At 57.8% G+C, this 13,480-nt stretch overlaps 1 protein-coding gene across 4 annotated transcripts in view; it reads left to right on the top strand.

Annotated features, from left to right (window-relative positions):
• ZFAT (zinc finger and AT-hook domain containing) overlaps positions 1-13,480 on the top strand; it is a 251,245-nt gene that overhangs the window by 177,881 nt on the left and 59,884 nt on the right. For 3 of the 4 annotated variants that reach the window (XM_042973108.1, XM_042973116.1, XM_042973118.1), the window contains one exon: positions 12,237-13,170. The exons of the other annotated variant lie outside the window; for it this stretch is intronic. In XM_042973108.1, the coding sequence (XP_042829042.1) occupies positions 12,237-12,476 (240 nt within the window). In that variant the 3' untranslated portion in view covers positions 12,477-13,170. Of the gene's footprint in view, positions 1-12,236; positions 13,171-13,480 lie in introns of those variants that run through there. 4 annotated transcript variants of the gene reach the window in all.

Below are 13,480 nucleotides of genomic sequence, written 5' to 3'. Positions count from 1 at the left end.
TAGAAAGTGTTCAGTAAACTGGGAATAGGACCTCCCCACAGCAGTCTGGCACCCCTGCCTCCCTCTGCCCCCGTGCTTATAGTGCGTCTGCCCGCTGGGCGACCTGCTGATCCTCTTTTCGCACCTTCGCGCCCTCTGCCCAGAACGGTCACTCATCACCAGCCTTTATGGGGCTCACTTCCTGTCGCGCGGGGTCAGCTGCAGGGCCACGCTCTCCGTCAAGCCTGCTCTCGAGCTCTCCGGACCACGTTGGACCTTCTCCGGAACCCGTGGATGGGATGAGCAGTCCTCCTTGGGCTGTGTCATTAGGTGGTGCAGTTGACCTTGACATCGGAAGAGTAGCCAGGTTGGGCCGTGTCTAGTCCATGAGCCCTTGAAAGCAGAGAACTTCCTCACCTGGTGGCAGACGTCGGCGAGATGAGAAGCAGAAGCATTTGTGTGTCTTCAGCTACTTCGCTTGTGGTCCTCTCTTGGGCAGAAATCGGAAGCGAGCCCAGTCACCGAACCCAGATGAGAAGCGGAGCACCCCTTTGTTACCGTCAGGCAGGCCGGCCGCACCGTGCAGGCCTCTGGGCAGAGTGGAGGCCTGGAGGCTTTGGGGGCCTTCTTGCTTCCGGGTCCACGCCCACCCCTGCTATTTGTAACTGCAAGGAAGTGGCCATCCCGCTCTGCCCACAGCGGCCGTGGGAAGCGGGAGGGCTGGGGGAAACGGCTTCCTGGGGGCAGACGCTCGCAGAGGAAGCCCAGCCTGTGGGCTTGTCAGGGGCCGTCACCTGCATCTGTGGGGAGAACGGGGGCCTCCTCCCCAGTCAGGACAGTAGGAAGGGGTAGGACACGGGCTGAGTCAAAGCTCTCCTGTCCTCCGGCAGCAGAGGAAATGGGAGGAGGTGGGATGGGAGTGTGCCCCTCTCACGACCGTCCTTGGGCCCTTGTCACAGACCACACCCTAGTGTGCCTGGACTCACCTCTACCTTCCCCATCAAATGGGGGCTCGCTGAGAGTGGGGTTTGCTCTCCTTCTTCTGTGGGGTCTCCAGCTCTTAGCTTGGGGCCTGCCATGTTTGGAGGCTTCCCTCGTGCCCGGCATCAGGAATCGAGGATCGGATGGCATGCATCTGAGCCGGGCGGACTCAGGCTCCCTTCACCGTGGGCTGCAGCTGCCGTGGGTGCCCGGCCCGGGGAGCTGCCTCCCTAGACACACAGCACGGTCACCCCAGGCCATGTCGAGTGGGTGGAGAAGGAGCCCGTGGCACAGCCGGGAAGGGAGCAAGTGCCTAAAAGGGAGTCAGCCTATGTGGGCTTGAACTCACATCCGTCACCTAACGGTATGTGACCCGGAACAAAGCACTTCTCTTTGTTTTTTTGTTTGTTTGTTTGTTTTGTATTTTAGAAAGAGAGAGTGAGCAAGTAGGGGAGGGGCAGACAGAGAGGGAGAGAGAGAATCCCAAGCAGGCTCCACACTCAGCCCGGAGCCCAGAGCAGGATTTGATCCCTCAACCCTGGGATCATGATGTGAGCTGAGATCAAGAATCGGACCCTCAATCGACTGAGCCACCCAGGCGCCCCAAGCACTTTTCCTCTTTGAACTTGTTTTCTTATCTGTAAAATGGGACAGTAATAGAACCTACTTTGTGGGGTTAACGTACAGATTACGTGATTATGCAAATGAAGCAGCTAGCAGTGCCTGGCTTGTGATTAAGTCCTCAATAAATCTTAGCTCCTGCCATAGGAGTGACATAGCTCCTTGTCCCCTTTCTGTGCCTGTAGAATTCAGCCATAGCAGTTTCTGCTTCTAGAAGTTTCTGTTCAGCAAACAGGTACTAACACAGCTATCCAGGGCCTGTGCTTGGCATTAGGAGTCCCAGGGTTTCATAGGAGAGTTTGTTGCTTGGTCCAGACAGATAAACGGGTAGTTGCATCGTGTAGATTAACATCGAGTCTGTCAGGTCAGCACTGAGAAAGGCCGGGAGCTGCAAGGATGGTCACTTGGGGTGATTTTGAGAAAAGTCCACGAGGGTGGAGGACTTCTCTCCTGAGCAGCGTGCCGAGGAAAATGTTCTCAGAGTGCAGCACGGGGGCTTCGGTGAGAAGAATGACCCTGAGAGCTGCCGTCTGTGGACGGGTTCCCAGGCGGGGGTGAGGCTTGTAGGGAGAAGCATGTCTCCCGTGCGAGGTGCCCTACGGGGCTGCACAGCCCCCCCCGCCAGCACCTGGCACTAAACAGAAGTTCAGTACCTGTGTGCTTAAAGGCCAAGGAAGTAAAGCATTATGCACAATAAACTTGTCTAAATAGCAAAAGATATTCCTAGGCAGTAAGAAGCTGTTTCCAGCTTCTTTCTGTTTCCAGACTCCTTCCTCCTTCCCTGTCACGGTGCATGTGCTCTGGTTCTGTTTGAGTTCAGCTTTAAAATGTCTCCTGAATAATTCCGTTCAGATGGGTATCGAGCGCCCTGCCATGTGGGCACGGTCTACAAGGGGGACATGGCGGGGCAGTGGGGTCGGGGCATCAGATACCTGCCCTTGGAGGGGAGGGCACCTGCTGGCGGTCATGAGCGCCACGTGTGACCACCTGCCCTGCACCAGCCCTGTCATCACTCCTCACATGTGCGTAGAGAGACCACTCTGTCCACCCCATTTTACCACAGTTTCCAAGACAAGGATTCTTTTTTCCTCAGTTGATTGTTGAGACCACACTGAGCTGCTCTTGGACTCTTGAGAAATTCGAGACACATCAGATGTCTTAGCCCTTTTTGCTGCCCGAGCATCTGTCTCTAACCCCCCTCCACCGGCTGAGTGAATTTGGCCCACACGCAAACCTTCTTATCCTTGTTCTGTGATGGACGCAGGGCCAGTAGGGGGGCGTCTTTCTGTTTCCAGACGTCTCTCACAGCGAAGGGAGTTGGCCCCTCCCTTCTGCGCAGACTGGCCCTCGGGACCCTGTGGACAAGTCTGCTCCATGCAGGAGGGCTCCCCAGGCCCTGGGGTCTAGGAACCAGGCCGCCGTGTTGACCGGCCAGACCCCACAGCACCCCCAAGCGCCAGGACTTGACTGGGGATGGCGGCGACCGCCTGTAGTGAGCAGTCTTTACAGCCTGGGCTTTGGACTGTTTATAGGATCAATATTTTCAAAAAAGAAAGAGTATCTACTGTCTATTTACAACCAAGAGAAAAGTAGGGCGGAGGGGAGGCATTATGCAGTCTCCCCAGGAAGGATGAGTCACGGCCTTGCTCACTTGCTGGGCGTTTTGTCCTTTTTGAAAGGCTTTAAATCTTCATTGATACACGGAATGGTTTCTCCCTGCCTGTGAATATCTTTTGATGTTTCTACAAGTTTCTTGCTCATAATATCCTTATTTCGGTCCTGCATATACATACATATTTCTAGAGTTGGAAATTTACGGTGCTTTTTTAACCAACCACATTCATTTATACCTCTTCTTTCTTCTATAAATTTGGTATGGTATTTACCATCCTCCCTTTGTTTCCGACGTTTACAGCACCACACCTAATCGACGGCAAACGTGCTTGCTTGCTAACCTTGGGACATGGGTCTGCCAGCCCCACCTGTAAGCTCTCGCTCGGTTATACGTTCAGCAGTGGGTGAAACCCTAATTACTGGGAAAAATGAGGCTCCTTTCTCAGAGCTTAAACATACACAGGGGACTGTTTCACCTACAAGAACAGACTACGGTGTTATCACTCTTGTTGTTTGGTTGTATTGGGATCATTCCTGTTGTTTGCTTGTATTTGGATCTCTATCTGCAGCCCTCTCTTACCCTGCCGTGAAATCTGCGAATTCCTGCGGCAGAAGGGACCCTGGAAAGGTGTTCGCAGTCTGGGTATCCCACAGTGTTCAGGACCAGGGCCCTGTCCTTCAGGAAACCTCCTGCCCTGCCCCCAGGGGTCCAGGATGAGTGCCCCGCCTGCCTCCTTCCCCTAAACAGAGCGCAAACCCGCGGGTACCAGCCCTGGCTCTGTACTGAAAGGTCTCCTTTAATGCCACACAATGTGGCCTAAAGCACAGGGGCTACGGAGAGCGCCCTTGGTGACCTCATGCATTTGGAGACACAGGCTTCTAAGGGGCCTCTGCCGTGGTCGCAGGTGACTCCTCCCCATGACTGGCACCATCTGACTGTGGCACCTGCACGGTCTCCGCTCTGCTGTCTTTGGTGGGTTCTGAGCAAGGGTAGCACATTTCTTAAAAGTTCTCCTCTGCATTCATTTTTCTCAGTGATTCATCCAAGAAGGAGGGACTCACTGTTTACTGTCTGCCAGGCGTGATGGGGGTCAGTGCTGGGCATGCTAGCTCAGGGCGCGGGGGGCTCCCGGGATGACAGGGCATAGACCCGATTCTCAAAGGAAAGGAGGTGGGGTGGGTGTTCAGGCAAGCAGAGCAGCAAGGACAGGAGTTCAGGGGCAGGAGAGAACACGTGTGTGGTCAGGGTGCAGAGCCGAGCATGGGGGAGGCAGGGACCGGGGCGGGAACATCCTTGTCCCTCCCACTGGGGGGCTGGGCTTCATCCGCAAGGCTACGACAAGCCACCCAGTAGTAGACGGAGGCAGTTAGAGGGACTGTAGGCCTTGGAGGGTCTCACCTGGCTTCGCCTTCCAGAATCCCCTGTTACTGGCTGTGGGATCTCAATAGCATGAGGTCAGGAGTGTGGAAACACTCTGTAAACTGGCGGGGGGGTGGGGTGGAGGGGCTGCCCGCTAGGTCACGGGGCGAAGGGACGGTGGTACAAGGAAGCAGGTGGTGTCGGAAGATGCAGACTGAGGAGGTATGAAAAGGAAGGTGAGGAAGGACAGAGAGATGTGGTGCAGCGTGAGTTTAGGCACCTCTGTGTGGCCAGCCTTTCTGCACCCGTGCCCATGCTCGTGTGCACGTGCCCACACATCCACACACACACACACTGCTCACACTCATACATACACATGTGCTTGTACATGCATGCACAGATGTAGCATACCAACGCCCACATGCTCACGTACACACATACACACACGCACGCGCACACACACACACACGCACTTACGACACACCTCCAGTTTGCCTCCTTGTGGCAGTCCCGCTGTTGTTCTAGGTTCTTCGTGTCTCCCGTGCCTGGCCTCATTCCGCCTGCCCATCACGGGCGATCATTCCATTCTGTGAGTCGATGCTCTGGACGGTGGCTCTGCCCTCCCGATGGCGTCTGAGTCCTGTCTGCCTCCCCTGCACCACCGTGGGCCGGTGGTGAGGCCGGCTCTCGGCCGGTCCTGAGAATGACCGCGGCACCAACAGGAGGAGAGTGGGTGGGGCTGCCCCGTTCATTTCCTGGCCTGCAGCCCTGGGGGTCTCCCTTTCAAGGGCTGTGCCCCCGGAGACTCAGTGTGGTAAATAGGAGCTTGGTTCAGCATATGGGGGAGTGGATGGAGGTGTGAAGGAGGCCTGAAGCCATCTCCCTGCAGCGGCAGAGGTGACCGAGGGCTTTCTTCCCCCTGAAAACGTGAAGGAAGATCCCTGTCATGGAGACATTCGGACCAGAATCTCCCACGTGAAGGTGTTTAGTGTTTTCCCCACACCCGCCGGGGGCAGTAGGCTTGTGGGACAGCGATGGCATGTGGGCCGCCCCCTGATGGAGGTGCTTTGGTGCCATTTTCATTCCAAAGGGTTATGAAGCGAATAGACGCTAAAGCAATGCCATCCCGACAGGTATGGTTCTGGCCTCTTTTCATTCTAGGGCCAACAGAGGTTTTAAACCTACCTTTGGTTACTCATCGTTTATTTCTGAGCTTGGAGCCAAGTTTAAATAAGGCGCTAGGTTTTGACGGAGCCCGACTGTTGCCTGGAAATTCCGGTGCCCGCCAGGACTGAAATTGCAGAGGTCTGATTGAGCTTCTGAGGGGTTTTGTGGACTGGAGCCCCTCCGCACGAGCTCATGGCCGACTCGGGCACCAGGAAGTTATCCATGCTGTTCTGAAAGCTCTGGGTGGGAGGCGTGATGCACGCGTGTTGTGTATTATAATCCGCCAGCCGTGTTTAGAAATGGTGTGTTTAAATACCCAGCTAGTAACAGCTTTCCCTTTTTTCTCGCTGCTGCTTCTGTGGGATTCAGCCGTGAGACACAGCTCTTTCTTTCCTTCATTGGCCTTTGTTTGTCATATGATGTCCTTGAAAGTCTCTGGGCTGTTCTGGTGTCCCGGGGGCGTTGTGGTATGTGTGGTGCATGGCACAGGAAGGCGTGTGCTGGGCACATGTTCCAGGGCACGGAAGGCTGTGCACAGAGGTGAAGTGCTGTTCCGGGGCAGGCTTCCCCACGGGACACCGCTTTCCCGGACGCCTTCCCGTCTGGCAAGACAGCCGCCTCCACGTACTTCTCCTGGCCAGTGTCAGGGATTCCTGAGGACAAGGTGTCCTTGCCGTCACTGTCCCCCAGGGGCGTTCTTGGGAGCATCTGTGTCTGAGGCATGGGGACACTCTGACAGAGGAGCCCGTCGGTATGTTCTTTTCAAAGCGGAAATGGAGCTGTGAAGACGGATGATGCCAGGGTTGGATGTGGGAGGCCAGCGGGAGAACCAGGAAGAGGGGCGGTCCCGTGCCGTGGGTGAGGAGCCCCAATCATCTGTCTGCCCGTCAAAGGCGTGGCAGCCCGGGGGCTGCTGTGTGGCCCGGACCGAAGTATCTCCTGGCCTGGTGTCCAAGCGCGTGGGTGTGGGAGGGGGCAGAGCGCGGGGGCAGAGCCCTGAGGGAGAGCTCTCCGCCTCCCTTGAGCCCCACGCTCCTCTGGAGCAGGGCACTGAATCCTCGAAGGGTGTTGTGACGACCGGCCGCTACGGCAGAAACAAAATCCTTCCCGCGGCATCCGCACGTGCCCCTCCCCTCCCTCCGCACAGACTGCTGGGACCGCCCTTGGCGGTGAGAGGCAGCCGAATCCGGGAGCCGCAGAGCTGTGTTCATGTGTGTCCTCACTCTGTTACGTGTCTGCTGTGTTCACCCGTGGCCCGGGCCCCAGGCCAGACGGGCCGACCGTGTTCTCCCAGGAACCAGCCCTGCGTCGTGGCCGGTGTGAGGCCACCTTGTGCAGGCTGGAGATTTTTCAGACCAAGAGTCAGAAGACCTGGGCAGCTTCCTTCCTCTCTGAGCCTGCCCCTCTCCCGTAAAATAAGGGGTGGACATTCAGGACTTTCGGAGCCAAAGCGGATCCCTGTGTGGACAGTTTGCCTCTGAGCCTCCCTGTGGTCTGGGAGGGCTCCCGTCAGACAGACCCCAGGGCCAGCAGTGGCCTGGCCTGGGGGGTGGTGGCAGCTCCAAGCTGTTCCCTCTGTGATGGCTTCCAGGTTCTACCCCCGGATAGTTCTGTAGGTGGCACCGGCGCCCCCCGTGTGTCTGCTCAGACCGTGGTGCCGGGCTGGGACGCAGGAGCCCGTCCCTGCTCTCCAGAAGCTGCAGGCACATCGGGGAGATCTGTGCAGGATGGGCTGTGATACAGAGCCGGGTGAGGGCTCTGCACAGGCTCCATATGGCGCGTGTGAGCGCAGGGAACCCCTCTTCCTTGAGGGCTCCCCCAGCGGGGGCCGCTTCTCGAACGTTGGGAATGAGAACGGACAACCTGCCCAGAAAGGTTTTTACAGAGAAAAGCAGACGGGGGACCAGGAGCAAGGGGAGCACTAGGGCAGGCAGGGGGGTAGGGAGAAAGCGAGACAGTGGGGCAGCTGGGCTGCTGGCCCGCCCCATCCCCATCAGCGCTTGCCCTCGAGCGGACCAGGGGGGCTGGCGGCCACAGAAGCGCTGGGCCTCGGCGGGAAGACCGTCCTTGGCAGAAGTAGAACCCAGCAGACAGCCAGCTGGTGTAGATCCTAGAGCTGCAGAACTCGGAGCCTGACTTAGTGAGTAATTTGTACAGTCCCGTGGGTTAAGGTTTTCTATTAAGCTATCTCTGCTGCTAATAATTTAGCTGGAAGATATGTTAGATACGGAATTGGGGAAACCCATCTCAGGGGATAATGACATTGTGAAGCCATATTATGTCTACCGTGGGGAACAATTTTAAGCCTGCGCTAATAGTTGAAGCTACGAGAGATGATTCTGAATGGAGGAAATGGTTGAGGGCTTTACGGGCAGCTGTAAAGCCTTTGGGTTGTGGAAGGTAATCATGTAACCCGATTGATCGGTGACACGGAATCCCATTAGTCGCTGTCACACCACACCAGCTGAGGAGGGTCTCTGGCCGGGGGGGGGGGGGGGGGGTGGGTCACCCAGACCGAGGTCCAGCTCTTGCTGCCTTCCAGCTGTTTGACCCCCGGTGAGTCACTGGGCTACTGAAGATTTCATTCAGAAAGGCCCCAGCACGAGGCACTGTGCGTCCAGGGCCGGCCAGCTGGACGCCGGGCCCCATGGGACGCGGAAGGTCCACGGTTTGCACGAACATGAAATGTGGGGCGTGGAGGGCGGAGAGGGGCTCCCTCCGCTGTGTTCCGTTCCCGGATCAGCTGTAGGTCAACGACAGCTGGCCTGGCAGGGCCCCTGGCTCACAAAGGCTCCTGAAAACATTAACACTGTCCTGCAGCAGGCCCAGGCAGGCTTCGGGAACCGTGGCCGTCGTGAGTTAGGTTTGGGGACTCGGTAAGGTGATGGAGCAGTGGCACGCGGACCCTCTTATGCCTGTGCCCCCTCCCCCCCCCACAGAAGGACGCTCTTTGCAGGACTCCTGCAAAAGTCACATTTGCCTTCGTCGCCATCTCTCTCCCTGGTGAATTAAGCCCGAAAGCCCGTGTTGGGAAGGTGTACTGTGTGCTCTCACCATTAGCAGTGGATGGAGTGAATGGTGATTGTGTCGCACAAAACCCTGGAGCTGAAAACTGAAGACACAAAACAGAAACAGAAAGGAAAAAGGGTTGTCTTTGGACAGACTTCATCCTTCGAGAAGGCGATACAAACAAATGCACGTATACATGTAAAGGGGCAGTGAGACAAGTGTAACACTCAGGGAGTCTTGACCTCTCACGTTAGGCAAGTTTTGATTGGTGGGGTTTCATAGATGGGGTGATGCTGGCCCTTCTTGGAAAACCGTTCGTGTCTTCCTTTGTAAAACGAAGTCTCAGTCCCTCAGCTGAGGGAAGCCCTTCCGGACCCGACTGTGAACCTCGCTGCCGCTCCTTCCCAGTGCTCTCTCCGTCCTGTGACTTTGGCACGTTGGACAGATGCCCCTGGAGGGCCTCCCACGAGCAGACGGCCCCGTGGCCTGCAGCTCAGGGTGGGGCCCGGCGCCTCTGGCTCAACCGGGAGCAGAGCCTCGATGCAGAGAGGGGTCCAGAGCAGAGGCCGAGGACGGGGAGCCTGGAGTGTGCGAGAGGGCTCAGAACAGAGCCCAGGTGAGGCTGTGGAAGCAGCAAAGAGGGTGTCCCAGTGAGTAAAGCTGAGGTCGGCTCAGCAATGTGAGATGGCGCAGAGCCTTCTGGAAAGGGGAAGACAGAACTCTGCCTGGTGGGTCTGCTGGTTGGGAGATGCTCACTAGCCCCTCTCTGTCTGCGAAGCCTTTTGCCGCCACCGCGGACAGCACCACCCTCCACGACACAGCCCCCGGTCCCCCACGCGACAGTAATAAGCACTTGGTTTACCGTTATTCCAAGCGCGGCGGCCTCACTTGGTCTCTGCCTGTCTTCCTCCCCACGTCTGTGGGCAGAGGCCATGTCTGGGTCATCCCGGGACCTCCCCCTCCTCCTGGGCTGGCTCCAGAGAACCCCACTATCATGGACACGGGAGGCTGCGGCCTACGCGGGGGCAGGGTTCCCGTGTCCACGGCACTGGTTGCGGCCCTCGTCAGTACGGGGCCGTCGTGGTGTCCGTGTCATTCACAGGGACAGGCGTTTTTAGCCAGTGGAAACTCGCTGTTGTGACTGCCTCGCGTCTCCCGTGCCCAGGAGTGTGTGTGTCTCAGAGCTCGTGTGCTGGTTGATCTCAACATTTTTATCGCATCATCCGTTTACCTGAGGTGCAGCAGGCTTACTTGGCACGTGGAAGGTCCCAGGCCCTCAGCACGGATCACCCCGCCCCTGCACCTCTTCCTTTGTGTAGAATTTCCTGACAGTTAAGGGGAAAAAAAGCATTTGTTGTTCCCCTCCTTTCCCCAGCCTTCTGCCAGGCACTCTCTTTCAGTGTGAAATAAATCAATATTTGCTTCTAAAGTCTGGGTGCACAGTACATTTTCCCATTTAAATGAAATGGAAGCAAACATAAAAGAAAAAAAAAAAAGAAAAGGTCGTGATTCACTGTAGAAAAACAAATCAGGCTAAATGTGTTAAGAGTTTCCACTCAGGATAGGTCTCTGCTTCTGGTGAATTCTTCCAGTCCACATTAGCAGTTCCTCCTGATCGTAGCTTCGTGTGGTGCCCTCCCCAGAAAGGCCTTCCCGTTCCTCTAAGTGCAACCTAATCCCCCTGTTGACACAGCCCTACCTGCTCACAGGGTACAGTACTGTCACAGGGCCGGAGGGGGACCCCTGGAAGCCACTTGGGTCAGTCCCAGGGGAGCATGGAGTCGTGGTTGTTGCAGACGGACGGGCAGGGAGAAGGTGGCTTCTCTAGACACCAGCTGGGAGAGGAGTCAGGTGCCATGACTGGGAGCTCCCGGAGGCCACCTGAGCGCACCCGCCTTTCCCGTCAGTCCCTGGGGTCACTGCTCCTTCTACCCGCCCTGCCTGGCATCCCTCCCTGCTTCTCCTCCAGAGATGTTCCCTGGCCACCGGCCCCTCCCACCCCCCAGGCACTGCCGGGCCCCTCGGCCCCTGCGTCTGCCCCGCTGGACTGTAGTTTTCCACCGCGCCTGTCACGGCCTCTGGTACCTGGTGGGGCGTCACTCAGCAAATACGTACTCGTGTGTGCCAATCATCCAGCTTGGCCCTGGGGGAGAGCTGTGCCTGGACTCCGCAGCCCCTGCCCGCACGGAGCGCAGCGTGGTCTGGTGGGGTGTGGGAAGAGGACAGGTTTGGAGGAGGGGAGGAAGTCACAAGTGACGGACAGGCCACAGTACCTTTCAGGCAGCTGGTGTTTACGGAAGTCATGTCCGACGAATACTGCGGGTGCCGGAAGGGCCGTGGTGTGGTTAAACACCCACTTCGCGTGTAGAATGTCCTTTATCTTTCCTCCAGCCCCCTGAAGTGGGCATTAGTCCCCCGTTCACAGATGAGAAAACTGAGGGTTGTAGGGTAGGTGTGTGGCCTCACAGCTAATCGTGGCGAGCAGCCGTTCGAGCCCTGCTTAGCGCAGGACCAAGGGCCGTGTTGACCAAGGGACTCCTTTGGCCTTGCCGTTCGGACCCCAGCCCCTGCCTCACATCCCTGCACACATCTGAGGACTCTGATTCCCTTAGAGAGCAATCCCATGCCCTCCTTCTCTTCTAACCCTTCCGTTATTTTTGCGGCCTCAGGCTCCCAGCTCCTCCTAAACCTTCCCCATGTTCTTTCGATGACTTTTCTCCCCGAGATCAAAGACGGTTGTTATTTAAAGCAGACCAGAGCCCGCGGGGTCAGGGACGCTGGGCATCAGCACTACCGGAATTGGCTCTGTCTGGAACCCGCCTGCTTGGAGCTCTGGACAGTGGCCTGGCTGTACAATTCAGGTGCCCTCCACTGACAGATGTCCCCACAGACTCTCCTGCCCAGCCCCGGGGGGCGGGGGCTCCCTCCACCGGCCACGTCCCGCAGATAGCTAAGGCATTGGTGTTGGTGGGCTGCATCTGGGGGGAATCAGTCTTGCAGGAACATCTCCTTTTTCCCAGTGCGAGACTGATCTGCAGTACAGGGGCTGGGCTCCCACAGTGTGTGGAAAGCCAGAAAACCCGGGATAAACCTAGGCCCCTTTCTCAGCTCCAAATGGCCCAGCTTTGAATTTCCAGGAGCCGCCCACCCAACGCTCGACACGGTTGCAGTACATAATCTGTGCGCTGCCCTCCAACCCGCACACCCTTGGCCACCCCCGCGCCCCTGGGAGGCAGCTTGGCGTCAAGAGAAGAGCCTGGACTTTGGGTGTCAGCTCGGGCTCCGCCACCTGCCGCTGCTGGGGCCTCTGGCCGTGTCGCTCTGCGGCGTGGAGCCTCCCTCTCTTCGTCCATAAAGCAGGGACGGGAGCAAGCGCAGGGCCCCGTGTGCGGTGGGTCGAGCTCCCGGAACCTACCAGACGCTCCGTCAGCAGTAGTTGTGATTCTGTTGTCGTGGCTCGACCCAGAAGCAGGACCCGTGTGACCTTTCTCTTGCCCTCACACAGGTCACGGACGAGGAGCCCAGCTCCAACCACACGGTCATGATCCAGGAGACCCTCCAGCAGGCCTCCGTGGAGCTGGCTGAGGAGCACCACCTCGTGGTGTCATCTGACGACGTGGAGGGCATCGAGACGGTGACCGTCTACACTCAGGGCGGGGAGGCCTCGGAGTTCATCGTCTACGTGCAGGAGGCCGTGCAGCCCGTGGAGGAGCAGGCGGTGGGGCCGCAGGCCCAGGAGCTCTAGGGGACACGCGGCGGCGGCTGGACGCCACGGGGCGGGCCTGCCAGGCTCTCCGCGGGACGGCACCCTTGGTGGCTCTCTCCTCCACGGTCCCCACCCAGGCGGTCAGATGGGGCTCCCCTCGTCCCCCTTTGGGGGGGCAAGGCGACCGGCATCACCAGCAATACAGGACCCCCCGTTCCCAGCACAAACACACACACCCCTCCCTCTGCGTCCTCTGCTTCCGGAAAGACTAGGCATCGACTTTCCACACAGCCCACGCCGCATCGCCCCTTTGCTTCGGGATTCATGCAGGGACCCGGTGCCCGTCAGTGTCTGCCCCGAATCACACCCCCAACTCCCTGACCCCGTGCAGGTGCCCAGCCTTCCTCTGGGACTGCTCTGTGGCCTGAATGATGGGAGGGAGCCAGCCGGCACGGAGAAAGTGACCTTCTGGTTTGGAATCCCCTCCCGGGGAAAAGAGGGGAGGGGCTCCTGGCTTTATCCGCAAGGTCCTACTCCCCCACGTCCCCAAGTGTCGAGGGCACTTGTTACCGCTTGCGGGAACCACGGTTGAGGACCTCTTGTTCCCGCGACAGGCGGGGTCTTAGCTTACGTCTTAGAATCCTACTTTTTTTAAAAAAAAAAATGCACTTTTTACTATTCACCTCCCGTTCTATGAGATGTGGTGGGTAGAATAAAAACATTCTCGGCCTGAGCACTCCAGTGTCTCCATTAGCGTGGATGGTCTGTGTCTCCCCCTCTTGTGAATCAGAGTCTTAGGTTTGGGCCCCACCCGGAACCACCCCATCCGAGGTCCAGAGCCCTCAGCTCATAGATGAGGGTGCCCCCCCTCCCTCTAAAACATTTTTAAGTTTGCTTTGGGGCCACGGCTGGAGGTGAACGGTCTTGCCTTTTATTTCCCGGGGCCTGGCCCTTGGTTTGCTGCCTCTGAGACGCTGCCCGCCCCTCCTTTCCACCTTATGCTCTGGAGGGGCGACCAACGGACCGAAGGCGTCATGGCACGC

Source organism: Panthera tigris, chromosome F2 (assembly GCF_018350195.1).
Source record: "Panthera tigris isolate Pti1 chromosome F2, P.tigris_Pti1_mat1.1, whole genome shotgun sequence".
In the NCBI taxonomy this organism is placed as follows: Eukaryota; Metazoa; Chordata; class Mammalia; order Carnivora; family Felidae; genus Panthera; species Panthera tigris.
The sequence above is the reverse complement of the archived record's forward strand: the minus strand, read 5'-3'. Positions and strand labels throughout refer to the sequence as shown.